Raw genomic sequence first — 16,024 nt, forward strand, 5'->3', positions numbered from 1 at the left:
ATGTTTTAGTTGCGGCATGCGGGATCTTTTTAGTTGTGGAATGTGGTGTCTTTAGTTGCGGCATGTGAGATCTCCAGTTGTGGCATGCGAACTCTCAGTTGTGGCTTGTGGGATCCAGCTCCCCGACCAGGGATGGAACCTGGGACCCCTGCCCTGGGAGCGTGGAGTCCCAGCCACTGGACCACCAGAGAAGTCCCTGTTCATGGGTTGTTAATGGCTTGCCCCCATGTCAGCAGTCAGTTTATGGGTTTGATGGCATATGTTTCATCGGTTGTGGCTCTTTTCTTGTTCATAGGGCTGGATCTCTTCAGCTGTACCCCCCAGCCACATCCATGACCTTTCCCTCCCCTCATTTTAAGACAAACTCCTCAAGTTGGGCAACCTCCACTCACTGCCCTGACGTCTGTTCCTGCCACTTCTTCCTTAACCATCTGATTTTGGCCTCTGTTCCCACTACGTAACAGATGTCTTGCCCTTGACCTTAGCATCTTTCCTCATTACTGTTCTCAGACTCACTGATCTCTCTCCTGTTTCCATGTTTATTGTCCCTTTGTGTAGATAGATGTCCTCTTTTCCATGGCACGCTACTCTTCTGTTTACCACCTGTATTGTCTCCTTTCTCCTAACTTTGAGTACCCTCCAAACTCAGTTCTTGGGCATCTGTTCTTTTCTTGGTATTGTTTCTAAGTATAGTCATCCAGTCTTTTGTTCTAAAATACTGTACTTAAGCCTGTTCTTCCCAGATTCACATCTTTATCGCTCACTTTCTAATTCCATATTTCTGGTTGCCAAGAGAGGCTGAGCCCCCATGTAACTTGTGGCTATATTTGAGCATTATGGCAGAGCTACAGTGTAAACCAAGACTGTCCCGGTCACACCCTGTCTGTGGGCATCATCACCCAAAGATCTTCTTGTCTCCCAGACCAACGTGTCTAAAACCGACCTTACAGTCCACATGCAGAAGGCTGTTCTTGCTGTGTTGATGGTACCAGCTCGAACGTTGGGCATGTTGACTCTTAGTTCCTCTTCCTCCTGGCACCCCAGTCCACGTGGTCCTTCTTTCATTTCTTCTCACTGTTCCTGCTCTGGTGGCTTCTCATCACCACCTCTGGACTGCTGACAGCAAACTGTTCTAGTTTCCCCTCTCTCTAGGTATTTTTACTTACAATTTATTCTGGATACTTTCACCACCTTAATCTTTTTTTTTTTTTTTTTTTTTTTTTTTTGCGGTACGCGGGCCTCTCACTGTTGTGGCCTCTCCCGTTAGGGAGCACAGGCTCCAGACGCACAGGCTCAGCGGCCATGGCTCACGGGCCCAGCCGCTCCGTGGCACGTGGGATCCTCCCGGACCGGGGCACGAACCCGTGTCCCCTGCATCGGCAGGCGGACTCCCAACCACTGCGCCACCAGGGAAGCCCCTCACCACCTTAATCTTAATGAAGCACTGCTTCCATCTGCACACATATGCTTGAGGACTTCTCTCTTTTTTGTTTACTGGACTAAGCCCAGGCTTTTCAGATGTGCATTCGGTTCTACCTGCATCCTGCTGGCTAGTCCTACGGTTACTTCCCTGTTCAGCCTTGGTTTACAACCAGAGGCCTTGCCAGGCCTGTTGTCTTTTCTCCCAGTGTGTATGTTTTCCTGCCTCTGTTCCTTCACTTACAATAATCTCCTATCTCTCAGTTTTCCCTGCTCCTCTACTTCATCCAGATTTCTTGCCTCTTCTTGGGAGGTCTTCCTTGACCACTGCGGCTTGAGTTCCTGCACACCACACTTAGGATCTATTTATCCTATCCAGTTTAATACTGGGGTATGTACAGCCTCTTCTGATTTTAACTACTAGCATAGACTTTATGTTCTTGGAGGTCTGTAGTCACATAATGGTTCTTTTGTATCCCCTACAGCAGCTATCGCAAAGCTGGGCCCTTAGACACTCATATGTAGTTAATGATTACTGAAAGCTTAGGGATCACTGAAAGGCAAATTCATGCAGTACAGAATATGTTGGTTCATACTGAGTTGGTCAAGTGGGTTGTCGTGAAAGTTTTAGTGGAAGATGGAAATTGCTGAAAGTACATAGATTATATTTAGCTTTTAAAATGGTCATTAATATTTTTTAAAAAGGCAGCAGAATTCATAGAAGATACAAGGTTTAAGGAGAAACAAAATTATCCAGACTTTTACCACCTAGAGAAAATTGCTATTCATATTTTTATGGAATCCCTCCTAATCACATGGAATCCCTCCTAATCCCTCCTAATCACATATTTTTATGGAATCCCTCCTAATCAAAAAGTCAGCTTTGTATGCTAATGTCTCATTTGATGATATCAAATGTGCTTAATTGTTCCTTACTTGTTGTGCATTTAAGTTTTTTCCAATTTTTTCACAACGTAAATAATGTTGCAAGGAGCATTCTTTTCCACATATCACTGCCCACATCTTTGATCATTGCCTTAGATTAAATTCTAGAATCAGTTTGAGTATATGTTTAATTTCCTCTTTAACCATAGTCTTTTAGAAGTTTTAAGATTTACAGTTTTGGGGGGAAGGGAGTATTGGGCATTTAAACTTTGGTTATTAAGTTTTTTACATTGGGTAGGAGAATACAACGTTCAGACTGCTGTTATTGGTAAATAATCCTACTTCATGGTGTATTTTTAAATTGTGAATATTAATATTTCTAATCTTAAAAATACAATATGCTATAAAACAAATAATATAAATATTCAAAATCTTGGTGTCTGTATTCTTCTTTATTAAAGCCTGAGTTGCTAGTTTTCCGCAAATATTGTATTTCTATAAAATTCTCCTTGTTTATAAATAGATTTCACTACCTATATTTTGATGTTACATTATTTGATGCACAGAAGTTTAATCACAACTTCACTGCATATTTAACTTTCATAAACTTAAAACTACCCTAATGCGGTTAAATGCCGTTTATAAGAATTTTACTTTGTTTAAAATTAATATTCTTCTTGCTTTCCTTTTGTTTGTATTTCTCTTACCTATTTCTGTGTTTTTAATTTGAGGTGTGTGTCTTTAATCTAGCTATAGGTAATCTGTAATGTAACCGAGAGACCTTTGTTTTATAAGGGTTTTTTCCTTATTTACATTTAATTTTACAACTGTCAACTATCTTTTATAGTTCTTTGCTGTTTTCCTTGATGTCTGGTTCAGCTATTTAGACCATGTGTTGTTGTCTTTTATCTTCTTCAGGGATTGGGCAAGATATGCTCTTTTAAGACTTAACTAATAATAAGTTTAAGGCTGTGTGAGGCTTATAATTGAATACTCTTATTTCCCTTATAGTTACCCTTTTTTCCCCCTAGCCTCTGTGAGTATGTTGAATTCATTATTATTACTTTTATAATGTGTGTTTAATCTTCCAGGAATAATTTTCTATTTCAACAATAATTTGATATTTGTATTCAGTTCTGTGTCTGTACTTAACAATAATTTCTTAGATGTGATTCTTTGGTTTCAGTGCTCACTTTTGCTCTTTTTTTTTTTTCCTTTGATGAAGCTGATCCATTCTGAACTCTTAATTTTGATTCTGCTTTTAATAGGCAATAGGATTTCAGGTAATTTTTTTTCTAAGAAGGTTATTGGAGTAATCTGTTTTCTGAAATCTTGTGTATCTAAGGGCATATCTTCGCTTCTTTCACACAATAAAACCAGTTTTATCTGGCTAAATAAATTCTTCAGTCAAACCTTTTCCCCTCAAGACTCTGCCAACAGTGGTCCCTTATATCTGGGCATTGAATATTATAGTACAGTAGAAAATTCTGGGGCCGGCCTGTCCTCATTCCCTTGCTGGTAACCTGCTTTTTCTGCCTAGATGCTTGAGGACTTTTAATTTTTTGATCATAGGGATATTGTCAGACTGTGTCTATAGAATAGGTATAATTTAATGATTTTTTCCTAGAAAACAGTAAGACCTTTTGATTTGCCTTTTTTGGTTCTTTTTAAGCTTTCTAAAAGTTTTTGTCAGTTGCGGCTGTCAGTTGTTACTTCTGACCTCATTTTTCTGATTTCTTCCTTAGAGAAGTGTGATCTGTCATCTGTCATATTTGTATGACGCCTTGTTTGATAATTATACGCTTCTTTTTCTCCACATTCTGGAGGGACTCTTTCAAGTTTAATTTCATAGCACTGCTTTGATACTTTGTCACATCGAATCTTCTCAATTTGGTTTAAATTCCGCTCTCTTGCTCTTTTTTCTTCCTTGTAGTACTTTGTCGTCTCACAAAGCTCCGTTTCCCTGTCATCCTGTTGGCCTATGGTCACATCCTATACTCCCTTCACGGCCTTTTGGTCCTATTTTATGTCTGTTTTGTGTCTCTTAGGGAGGACACATTTCAAATATACAAATTTTTCTTCTCCATTTCTGGATTTCATAATATTCAGTGGCTCCCTCTTCCTGTGAGTTTTCAGTGTAACTTTGTTCTGTGGTACCTCCTAGCTTCTACTTTTTTCCTTATCCTTTCATTCTCTTGTTCTGGGGTGAGGAGAGAGCCATGCCATTTTGATGTTTGCCTGCAGGACCAGTACGTGGACCAGCCTGTCTTCTGCTCACTGGCCATTGAGGTGTTGGCTGGGTGCCACCGAAGACCTACAGCGGGAGGAAGGTTGTGGGCTCCGCGTCTTGCTCCATTCTCAAGGGGCTGCGGTCACTGTTTGACGGGCCTCAGTGAGCCCCGCTACCCTTGTGGAAGGATTTTTCTCCTGAAGTTTCTGATAAGCCTCTGGCTCCTCCATGTGCACTCAGCGTCTCGGGGTGGGGTGGGCAGGATGAGGGTGTGGTGGTAGGTGATGTGAAGGTGGGAGAGCAGAGGGGGCAAGAAGACAGCAGCCTGGCAGGAAGTAGTCCCCTTGCAGGGAGCTCTCTGAGCCTGCGGACACGAGGGGGCAGGCAAAGTGTTCCCTTACTTCTTTCAGTGAGATGCGGCCACGTTGTTTTGTAAAGTGAAATGTAGGCAAGCTGCTAACTTTTCTCTTTTAATTTGGTTTCCTCTAGTTAGTAGGAATTCTCTCGGAGCCTGACAGTACATTTTCTCTAGCATTGTTGTGCATTTTCTTTCTTTCCGTCTTCATAGGCGTTTTCCCTGGGGCACGAGCAGGCAGTTGCCATATGTCAGGAGTCCCTTACTAATATAGGGCATATAGTAGTACCTGAGTTCTCAGGCAGACACAGAAGTGTACGTCGTGCATGATTTCAGGTTTCATAATCGATGAGACCCTGTGCAGAAGGGGAAGAATCTCTCCAAGGAATCTAAAATATTAACAGTGCGACTGGCAGTTAAGTCTGTCCATACGGGAGTCGACTGTTTTCATTGTTCTGCACCATTTTATATAAGGGACTTGAGCATCCCCAGGGGCTCCTAGAACCAGTCCCCCAAGGACGCCGAGGAAGGGCTACAGAGGGTGTGCCCTCAACAGAACTTCAGGAAATTCTAAAGAATGTACTAAAAGCAATCCAGAAAAAAGATGGGAGAAGCAGGAAAGAATGAAGAACATTGACGGTGTAAAACAATAATACTGTCCGCTGGGCTTAAACCAGCAAGATGAACACCTAAGAGGGAGAAGAAGTGAGGTTCATATATTCAAATATCCTTGTGTGGTTTGAAGGACCGTAAAGCTATTCATTTCAGATTTTACTAAGTTAAATATGAATGTCAAAATATCTAGGATAAAAATTATTAAGCTAAAAATATGTCCCATACTTGTAAAAATTAAGAAAGTCATTAGAAAAACTATTTAATTGATCCAAAAAAAGCCAGAGAGGAATAAAAATAGAAAAGAAAGCAATATAAAGCACAAAGTAAATGGACAAACTAATCCAAAGAGAGCACTGATTACCATATAAATTGTAAAAGAGTATATAAAATACAAATAACTAAAAATATTAATTTAAAAAGGACAAAGAGGGAACTCCCTGGCGGTCCAGTGGTTAGGACTCTGTGCTCTCACTGCAGGGACTGGGTTCGATCCCTGGTCAGGCAACTAAGATCCCACAAGCCACTCGGCCAAAAAACAAACAAACAAAAAACAGATTGTCAGAATGGATTATAGAAAATACAGCATTATATTGCTGACAAGAAATATCTAAAGGTTTAATTTTCAGAAAGATCTAAAGTAGAGGAATGCAAAAGGATAAGGATACACTTGTATTTAGACAAACTAAGGGAAAGAAAGCAGATGTAGCCATGTTATGATCAGGCAGGCAAAATAGAATTTAATGCAAAAAGCGTTACTAGATGTTCTGCTCTGGTGGTGGGGCTACATGTGATTTAAATGTTTTTTCTTTCCTTTTTAAGTTTTCTAAATATTTTTAATGTTTATGTGTTATTTTTACAATGACCCTTAAAAGCATGATGTAGTCATATGCATTTCACTTTGCAGATTAACTTAAATAAGATGGACACGTTTCTATCTTTTCCTTTTGTTCCAGACTGTAATGCAAATGTACATAAGGGCTGTAAAGATGCCGCCTCTCCGTGTACCAAGGTAATCTCTCAGTCATGTGTGAATATCACACGCTTGTATGCAGCTTGTTGCTTCACGTTATCTGTTTAGGTTTTTAGATTTACTAGTTATTACTGTCTAGATTTATTTTTAAGGTGGTCGTTGTGGTGATAAAATAACACATGCTCAAAGTGTATACCTATTCAGGTAACTATGCACTTGTAGAGGGAACACTCCATTTGCGCTACATGATGTGGGTGGGTTAGGCTTTCTGTCAGGACCTGCTTGGTTTACCAGTGCAAGCCCTGAGCATATGTAAATGGGGTCTAGAGCAGTAATTCTCAACCATCAGCACACATCAGATTCACCTGGAGGGCCTGTTAAAACACAGATATCTGGGCCCCCGCTCCCAGAATTCCTCATCCAGTAGGTCTGGGTGGATTCTGAGAATCTGCATTTCAAACATGTTCCCAGGTGATGCTGCTGATCCTGGGACCACAGTGTAAGGCCCACTGGACTAGAGGAAGGTTCTCTGTGTTTGGGGGTGGGCTTGAGTAGATGGAGGTATTTATCATTGCGGTCCTTTGTCTCCCACTCTAAAGCCATGCCAGAGATGCACATGAGTGAGCGTGACGATCCTTCGGAGGGAAGCATGGAGTCCCCAACTCTGTGTTACTTGAAACACACATTGTGTCAGGCCACAGAGTTGAGGATGACATTCCAGTGTTCAAGGTCATTGTGTCCTGTAGGCGGGAGGAATAGCCAGGAACAGAAAGAACAAATAGGAGAAAGGCAGTGCTGATAAGAACTCCTTTTTGAGCCTGGGTTTGCACACAGGAACTGGAGATTTTCGGTCCCATCGGGCTTTTACTAAAGCTGGGATCTTGCTGAGACGTGCTCATGAGGCACAACCTTCCTTATAACTTGCTCATCTCCCTGTCATCACATTTTTCTCTTTGTTGTGTTTTATGTCTTTTGCTTTGAATTCCTCTGTTTGAAAGAAAATAACAAAGAAAATGGTACAGATGAGAAGCCTGTTCTGTGTAACTGTGGACATTCTTGTAGTCCAGTGGTGCTTTGATCTTACTTTTTGCGTTTCTAATGTTCTTTACAGAAATTCCAAGTGAAATATAATAAGAACAAACCGCAGACCATCCTTGGAAGTAAGTGATGTGGAAAACGGCAAGAACTTTTTTCAGTTTCATACATACACACATTTTTTCCAATGTAAAATACCCCATCCTTTTGTTCTCTCAGTTGCCCAATTATTGCTTCTTTCCTCTTAACTTAGGAATAACATTAAATCATACATGTGTAGAATCCTTTGTAATATCTTAGGGTTCCACATAAGTATTTTTCCCCTTTACTTAAGAAAGGTGTGTGCCAAGCACATAATATCATAGGATTGAAATATTTTCGGAGAGTCACTTTTTAATTCACATCAAATGTAAATGCGTGGATGCCCATAACATTTCAAACTGACTAGAAAGGTACTGAGGCATCATTTCATTTTCCATATGTGAGAGAGAACAGCCCAGCTTGGCTTGAAGGTTTCATCTGCCTGACATTCTTATACCATAAAGAACAGACGCCCCAGCATTGTTCCAATCTGTTTACATGCTCTGTGTGTGTGTGTGTGTGTGTGTGTGCTTGTTTATACACACAGTGTACGTTCTAGTAATAGTGCTAATAACACCTTGTATCTAATTAAAGCTGGCTCTAGGGAGAACACGCAGTGGTTTATGGGCAAGCAGTCCCAGTGTTTCCCCATTCCATTTTCTTGTCTGTTTGTGTAATTCCAGCCACCCACAGTCTCCAAGTGGATATGCTGAAGCAGGCCTGCAGCCTGGGTACCAGGAGGGTGTGAACTGGAAGGGACATTTGAAGCAAGTGTTGGGATGTGGCAGGGAGACTAGTTTCAAGTCTGGGCTTGTGACACATTAGAAGTGGCCATTGGAGTGTTCAGCTTTCTGGCTTTTAAGAGACCATCTTTACTCGTTGGGATTACTGCCCGCCATGGAAACCTCATGAAGCATCCATTCTGATTTCCAGATTCTTCGTTTAGAGATGTCCCACCGCCTGGGCTCTCCTTGCACCCTTCCTCCTCCATGCCTGTTGGGTTGCCGACGGGGAGGAAGGAAGCAGCAGGGCAAGTCCATCCATTGTCCAGAAGCGTTCCAGGCATCACCTTGGAAAGGTAAGGCTCAGTGTGGTCTTACACCTTGACGTCTCAGAGCTGCTGCCGGGGCTGACTTTTCTCCCTGTCCTTCCAGCTTCAGGAGGTCAGGGGCATCCTTGGAGTCCGAAAGTGACGGGAGCACCTGGAAAAGCAGGTCTCAGTCTGATGAGCTGTTCCAGCCCATGGGCTCACCTCCCTCCACGGACTCCTTCTTAATGGAAGGTGAGGAGAAGACGCCTTTGCATTTACTTGGGTTTCTGTGAGCATTTGCCGAAAGGAATGTTTTCTGAAGGATGTAAGATGGAAACGTTTTCTTTTATTCTTTTTAAAAGGATTCTGTTTCATGGTGTCACTTAGCTACAGGTTCTTCTGATTAAAAAGAATGCAAATTGAGCCACGGAGGAGACTCCCAGATAGTGACCAAGGAAACATGATGCATCTTTTTAAAGGGACATACTCCCCAAAGAATATGTCATAAACGTCATGAAGAGAAAGAAATATGTGCTTGTTCTTCTTTAAAAATGTTTTACAGCTATTGATGAATTGGTATAGGATCATGCATTAAAAATACATATTTCGGTTACTTAAGGCTGGACTTGCCTGGATTGCTGAGATATTTATCCCCGTATGTTGCCTCCTACTTCTAGGGGAATGAAAGCATTTTTAAAAACCATGTTTTTGGAAAGGACAATCTGGGGAATTGCTTGTTGTATCCTAGCGTTATTAATAGGCAAAGGAAAACCAAATGAAGGGGGAGTAGTGATGAGAGAAGGGGGTCGACTCTTCCCCAGGAATCTGCTTATTTTAAATCCATTGTCATCACATCTTGACTCCTCTGAGCTAGAATATCTCTAAGGAGTGCCGTTTGGACAAATAGAATTTAGTTTTCCTGAAAGGGGTATATGTGTGTTGTCAAATTCTATCAGAAAACTCTGTACTCACATGTGACTGGAGGCCTTATACCCTGCTTCATGTTTATATTAAGGACAGCAAGCCAAGTAAAGAGCAAATAAAGTGGACAAGTACAAGATTCAGTTTTGAGTAAACAGCGCAAAGCAACCCAGGGCAAAAGAAATCAGTGGGTTTAAGATTCTGTAAGGACATCGTGGACTCTGCAGGTTACCAAAAATAAAACTAAAATAGAGCAAGTCAAAAAGAAAACAAACAAAAGAATCTTCAGTATATATATATTTTTGGCATATACACAATCACTATTTTAATACCTGATTCTGCTTTGCTTTCACGAGGGCGATCTTGATTTGAACCATTTCGCTTGTTTGGTTTCAGATGTTTCCATTGCATATCACAGTATTTTGGCTTAGTTGTTTCTATGTTCATAGCAGGTTTCTTTAGGGTGATGAATCCATAAACATGGGCACCTGTGAAGGTCTGTTTGTGTTATGTGTGTTCACCCACTTCTGGCTTTTCTTTTCTTTCTTCAACGCACATTAGATGTCGTGGATTCGTCTCTGTGGAGTGACCTCAGCAGTGACGCCCAGGGGTTTGAAGCAGAATCTTGGAGTCTGGTGGTGGACCCCTCATTTTGTAGTAGGCAGGAGAAGGATGTCATCAAAAGACAGGATGTCATTTTTGGTAAGCATTTCAAACATTCTCTCTGGGCTCCGGCAGTGTGGTGCAGAGGAAAGTACATGGCATTTGAAACCATACATACCTGGATTCAAGGCGAGGTTCAAATCCCGGTTCTACCATTTCCTAGTTACTTGGTCTCAGATAAAATATTTAACTCACATGGGCCTCAGTTTTTCCTTTTGTAAAATGGGGATAATGATACTCTGGATTAAAGTGTTGTGAGGCTTAAATGAGGCATTGTCTGTACCTGGTATAAGCAAATTTTATGTCTTCTACCCTTTTCTAGTTTACTTAGGCGTGGTCTCCTCTTTCACCTCTTCTGTTGTACGAATCACAGTGACTGTTCACATATTTTAAGGTGGGGCAGTCAGGGCTGCTGCATGCAGGGCCCTGTAGTTTGCCTGCACACAGCCAGAGACTGCGACTCGCGTAGACGCAGAGGGACTGGCGGCACCTCGCTTAGGGCCGTGTGTGATTGTGTGCCTCAGTCCTGAGTATGGAGTTCAACTGTGGGAGGCTTTACGATTTCATGCTATTTGGGGTGAAGGCCGTCTGAATTAAGGGAGGTTAGATTATAGACTAGTTAGGAAATAAAGAACTTTAAAAAATTTTCAAGTATGAAGTAGATGCTAAAAAGTGGTTCCAAGAAGATACTTTACTTTAAATATGAGATTAACTCTTAGTTTTTGCTAATCCTGTGTGTGCAAAGCATGGGCCTCAGAGTCCGGTGGCGACGACGGCCGCTTTTCTCCTGTGTGAAGTGGTGGTTATGTAGGTCAGAGGAGCCGATGTGTAGTGTGCTGGCATCTAGGGCTGTGCAGGTGGGAGCTACCTTGGAAAGAGTGATGCTGTCCCCTTTAGTATGTCTCACTTAATTTATATGATACTGTAATTTTTCTTCATTTATTTCTTGATTTCATATATTATTAAAAATAATCTCACCCATGTGGGATGAATTATCATGTCGTGTAGTTCACGGTCTGGCCTCAGGGTCAGAAAGTCTTGTGTTCTAGGGAAAATCCTTCACCTCTCTTCTTCACGTCTCTCTTTTAAAGATAAGGAACATGATTCCTATTTTGGGGGTCATAATAGATAAATGGATTAACGGATATGGTAGATGCTTAGTATGGAGTAGGTATTAAAAATATGGTAGGATACAGTAATTAATAATAATAATTTAAAGTTAGTCAGTTCCCAATTAGAGTTTTGTTTATGATAAAATGATAAACAAAGCTACGTGTAGATTTGTTTACCCTCCATGGCTGATGTTTTGTGTTCTTTTTCAAAACATGAGTTTGGAAATACTCATTAACCTAGAACTTGTACTTCTGATGCTCCTACAAATTGTGAATTATTGTTTTCTCTCATGATGCATTTTTAAAATTGAGATATAGTCACAAAACATTGAGATATAAAAGTCACCCCTTTACAGTGCATAATCTATACTGTGTATATTTGTAAAGTTTTAGTATATTTATAAAGTTGTGCAACCATCAACCACTGTTTAATTCCAGAGCATTTTCATCACTCCAGAAAGAAACCCTGTGCCCATTAGCAGTCACTCCCCTTTGTCCCCTCCCACCAGTACCTGGCAACCACTAATCTACTTTCTGTCCCTACGAGTATGTCCCTATGAACATTACAATATTTAGTGTTTGGGGCCTGGCTTCTTTCACTTAACATATTGTCTTCAAGGTTCATCCATGCTGTAATAGAAATCAGCACTCTATTTCTTTTTGTGGCTGAGTAATATTTCATTGTATAGATATACCACACTTTGCTCATCTAATCATGACTTGATGGTCATTTTGGGTTGTTCCCGCTTTGGGGGTCACATCGTACTTTATGTTTAACCTTTTGAAGAACTGCCTGTTTTCCAAAGCAGCTGTACCATTTTACATTCACACCAGTAATGTATGAGGGTTTCAATTTCTCCACATCTTACCAAGGCTTCTTTATTGTTCATCCTTTAACCGACAGTTATTGTAGTGTGTGTAAAGTGGTGTTTCATTGTGGTTTTGGTTTGTATTTCCCTGATGGCTGATGATGTTGTGCATCTTTTCATGTGCACATCGGCTATTGGTATATCTCTTTAGAGAAACATCTATTCAAATCTTTGGCCTATTTTGAAGTGGGTTTTTTGTTGTTGTTGAGTCATAAGAGTTCTTTATATATTCTGGACCTCAAGTCCGTTATCAAATACATGATTTGCAAATATTTTCTCCCATTGTAGGGGTTGTCTTTTCACTCTCTTGATGATGTCCCTTGATCATGACACATTGTTTTCTCCTGGAGAAAATGGAATTTCAGAGACAGATCCAATAATAGAAAGGACCTACTGTTGTATGCATTGAGGAACTTTATTATAGTTAATTCAACATAATTCACCAAATTAATTGTGCTCCTACTCAATACAAAACACACAAAAAAAAAAATGAAAGAAGGAAAAAGAAAGAAAAGAGGTGAACTAAGTTACATTTTATAGAGCATTCAGGGGAAAATAAAACCTGGTGCCCAACTGAAGATACCTAAAGATGTTAGCTGGTTATATTACGAAAGTTTGTTACATTGGATTCTTACATCTTGGACTTGACTTATACATATCCTCATATAATGTCTGGAAAAAAGAGAATAGTTTAATATTTTGAGCTTACATTAAATGTTTAATTAATGCTGACTTCAACAGTAGAAGAACATTATTATTCCTAAACATTCCCTCTTTTTTTTTTTTATTTGTGTAACATACAGTGTTTAGCTACTAATTTAGGTCAGTAGGGATACTTTTTTAAAAATTGAGGTATAATTGACATACAACATTATATTAGTTTCAGGTGTACAACTTAATGATAATTGTCTATATTGTAAAATGATCACCACAGTAAGTCTAGGTAACATCAGAGGACACTTGTTTTTTTAAAGCTTGTTTTTGCTCACCTCTTTCAGAGCTAATGCAGACAGAAATGCATCACATCCAGACCCTGTTCATCATGTCTGAGATCTTCAGGAAAGGGATGAAGGAGGAGCTGCAGCTTGACCACAGCACTGTGGATAAAATCTTCCCCTGTTTAGATGAGTTACTTGAAATCCACAGGCATTTCTTCTATAGTATGAAGGAGCGAAGGCAAGAATCCTGTATTGGCAACGACAGGAATTTCGTCATCAACCGAATCGGAGATATTCTAGTACAACAGGTGAGAAAGGTTTAAAGGTCTTAAAACCTCAAAGCCTAAAGGTATGCAGACTGTCTAGAGTATTCAAAGCCTGCAGAGAACTGGAATTGATTTCATTATGATTATTGACAGATGGGTTTAGCTGGTTGTCTTTTATTTGATGTTGGTGTGTATGACTGATGTCTGAGAGTTTTTAATAGCCAGTGACTCTTCTGTGTGTCACAGGACTTGGCTGGAGAAAATTTACTTAGACTTTTTTTTTTTTTTTTTTTGCCGCGCTGTGCGGCTTGCAGGATCTTAGTTCCCCAAGCAGGGCCTGAACCCTTGCCCTCTGCAGTGAAAGCGTGGAGTCCTAATCACTAGACCACCAAGGAATTCCCTGCTTAGACTTCTTGATATGATGGGCTCTCTAGTAACATGCCTTCCTGAGTGGCCCGTGATAGTCTCACCGATATCTCCAAGATAAGTGCTGCCTAATTTTCGGAAGAGTGAGGCAGATCTATTATCATGAAAGCCCTGGCGTTCATGCCTGGGGGATAAGACAAGCAAATCTCACTCAAAGGAGGCACTTTTTAGGTGCTTGGGATGTTTGAAGCATCAGTGAGAATGGGCTGTGCCACTCTCCTAGTTAAAAAAAAAAAAACAAAAACACCTTACTTTTGACAATTTGTATTGGTCCCCGATCTCTCTGAAAGAGGCTCTGCATTTAAAACATGCTAATACAGAAGTTAAATAACATGTATCCCGCAGCCTTAACATGGCAGGGACTTTCAAGGTACTTCCATTATATTACCTCACTTAACCATCACAACACAGTGAGGCAAGTATTTATTTTCCCTAAAACTGAGGCATGGAGAAGTAATGACGTTCTCAAGGTCACACATCTCATAAGTGGCATAGCTGGGATCTGAGTTAAGAATATATCTTTGTGATATCCACAGTGACATTCTGGGGAGGCTTTCTAACATCACTAGTCTGTAAGTCCCAGTGAGGCAGGGAGTCTTGTCTCTTCGGTTACCACTGTATTTCAACACCTAGAACAGTGCTTGGTACTATAAGTGTTTATTGAATGAAGGGGTCACTTGGGAAAAACACACCAGGAATTCACTCCAATGCTATGTTTTGCGGTCACTTACAGCATTTGAGGAAAGGCATGGAGATCTATCGCTAATTACTTTAGTTTGGCGTTCTCTAAGTAGACGCCAAAATGCCCCCTCCAAAATATTAATTTTGTATCAGTTTCACCCTGTCACACACACCGGTTCAGTTTAGCTGTTGGTCTATACGTTAAACATGCTTAAATACGAATATTTTTAATACACAAAAAGAATCCTGACAATTGCCCAAAATCTTCTTCCTCATGTCTAACAATGTAAAAATCCACACTAGTAATAAGTTTCTAATCAAAGCACTATCTGCTTTGCATATTATCTTTAAAGTCCTAGACCTGTTCCGTCTTCATAATTCACCTGAAACACATACAGTGCCAGGTTAAGAGAGCGTAAAGTGCTTGGGAAGACAGTTTGAATAAAAATGTCTGATTGTGTCTTGGTGAACTTGAATCCGAGTGAGTGCATTCAAAAATGAAGTGGGAGATTATTTTATCATTTGAAAGTATTTGCATAATCTCTCTTTCCTTGTTACAGGCAATCGTGACTTTTAATTCTAATCATTGAAAACATTTTTTCGTTCTTGTGTCACTTTCGTAGTTAACAAAAATTTCACATCTTTACCAGATATATTTTTTATTTAATTTTATGGAATTTGAGGACAAGTTTTGGGAAATTGGCTATTACACAGGGTGAGCCTGGTGGTCTTTTGGATGAAAAGGAAAATCTTCAGTGTTCAGAGAGAAGGATTAAGTCTGCTTTTGTGTTCCTGTTGGTGGACATGCTTAGTGGGTATGGCAAGGGCTTCCTTCCAATACTATGTAAATAAAGTTATCTCCTGAAGAATATATTAGCAAAGTCCTCAGACAATGGCTGTGGGAGTGGCACTCTGTAGGAGCAGGGGGCGAGCAAGCTGTTGAAGGATGTATGAGAGAGTCTGGGGAAATCCCACACTCCAACCTCGGGGACTCCATAGATCTCAGGAGGCTGGGCTGGAATATGATGGTAATTTAATCAGTGGGAACTTGCAGTGTTGGTGAGAAGTTGTGAACATGTGGAACGTACTTGATATATAGCAGTGGTTTTCCAATTTCAGGTACATAGGAATCTCCTAAAGCTTGTTAAGAACGAGGTATTCTGTGCTCCCAACCCCTAGTGTGTTGTTTGATAGGATTGGGTCAGGGGGGTAGCATTTTAAAATTATTTTTTCCCCAATGGTAATATCTTACAGAGCCATAATACAGTACCACAACCAGGATACTGATAGGGATACAGCAAAACGCCAGAACATTCCTATCACAATGAGGATTCCTCATCTGGCCATTTTATAGCCACACCTACTTCCCTCCTGTCCCCAACTGCTGGCAGTCACTAATCTGTTCTTTCTATAATTTTGTCATTTCAATCCAGTTATATAAATTACATACATGTTAGATAGATTATATACACAGCATGTCCCTTTTGGATTGGCTTTTTTTCACTCAGTACAATTCTCTGCATCATCT

At 40.4% G+C, this 16,024-nt stretch overlaps 1 protein-coding gene across 1 annotated transcript in view; it reads left to right on the forward strand.

Annotated features, from left to right (window-relative positions):
- The window catches only part of LOC136121030 (rho guanine nucleotide exchange factor 28-like), a 131,069-nt gene that overhangs the window by 39,983 nt on the left and 75,062 nt on the right, over positions 1 to 16,024 (forward strand). Inside the window, exons 9-14 of the mRNA XM_065874826.1 lie at positions 6,458 to 6,513; positions 7,586 to 7,634; positions 8,524 to 8,668; positions 8,745 to 8,872; positions 10,103 to 10,243; positions 13,184 to 13,431. Of these exons, the coding sequence (XP_065730898.1) occupies positions 6,458 to 6,513; positions 7,586 to 7,634; positions 8,524 to 8,668; positions 8,745 to 8,872; positions 10,103 to 10,243; positions 13,184 to 13,431 (767 nt within the window). The remainder of the gene's footprint in view (positions 1 to 6,457; positions 6,514 to 7,585; positions 7,635 to 8,523; positions 8,669 to 8,744; positions 8,873 to 10,102; positions 10,244 to 13,183; positions 13,432 to 16,024) is intronic.

This window comes from Phocoena phocoena, chromosome 3, assembly GCF_963924675.1.
Source record: "Phocoena phocoena chromosome 3, mPhoPho1.1, whole genome shotgun sequence".
Taxonomy (NCBI): Eukaryota; Metazoa; Chordata; class Mammalia; order Artiodactyla; family Phocoenidae; genus Phocoena; species Phocoena phocoena.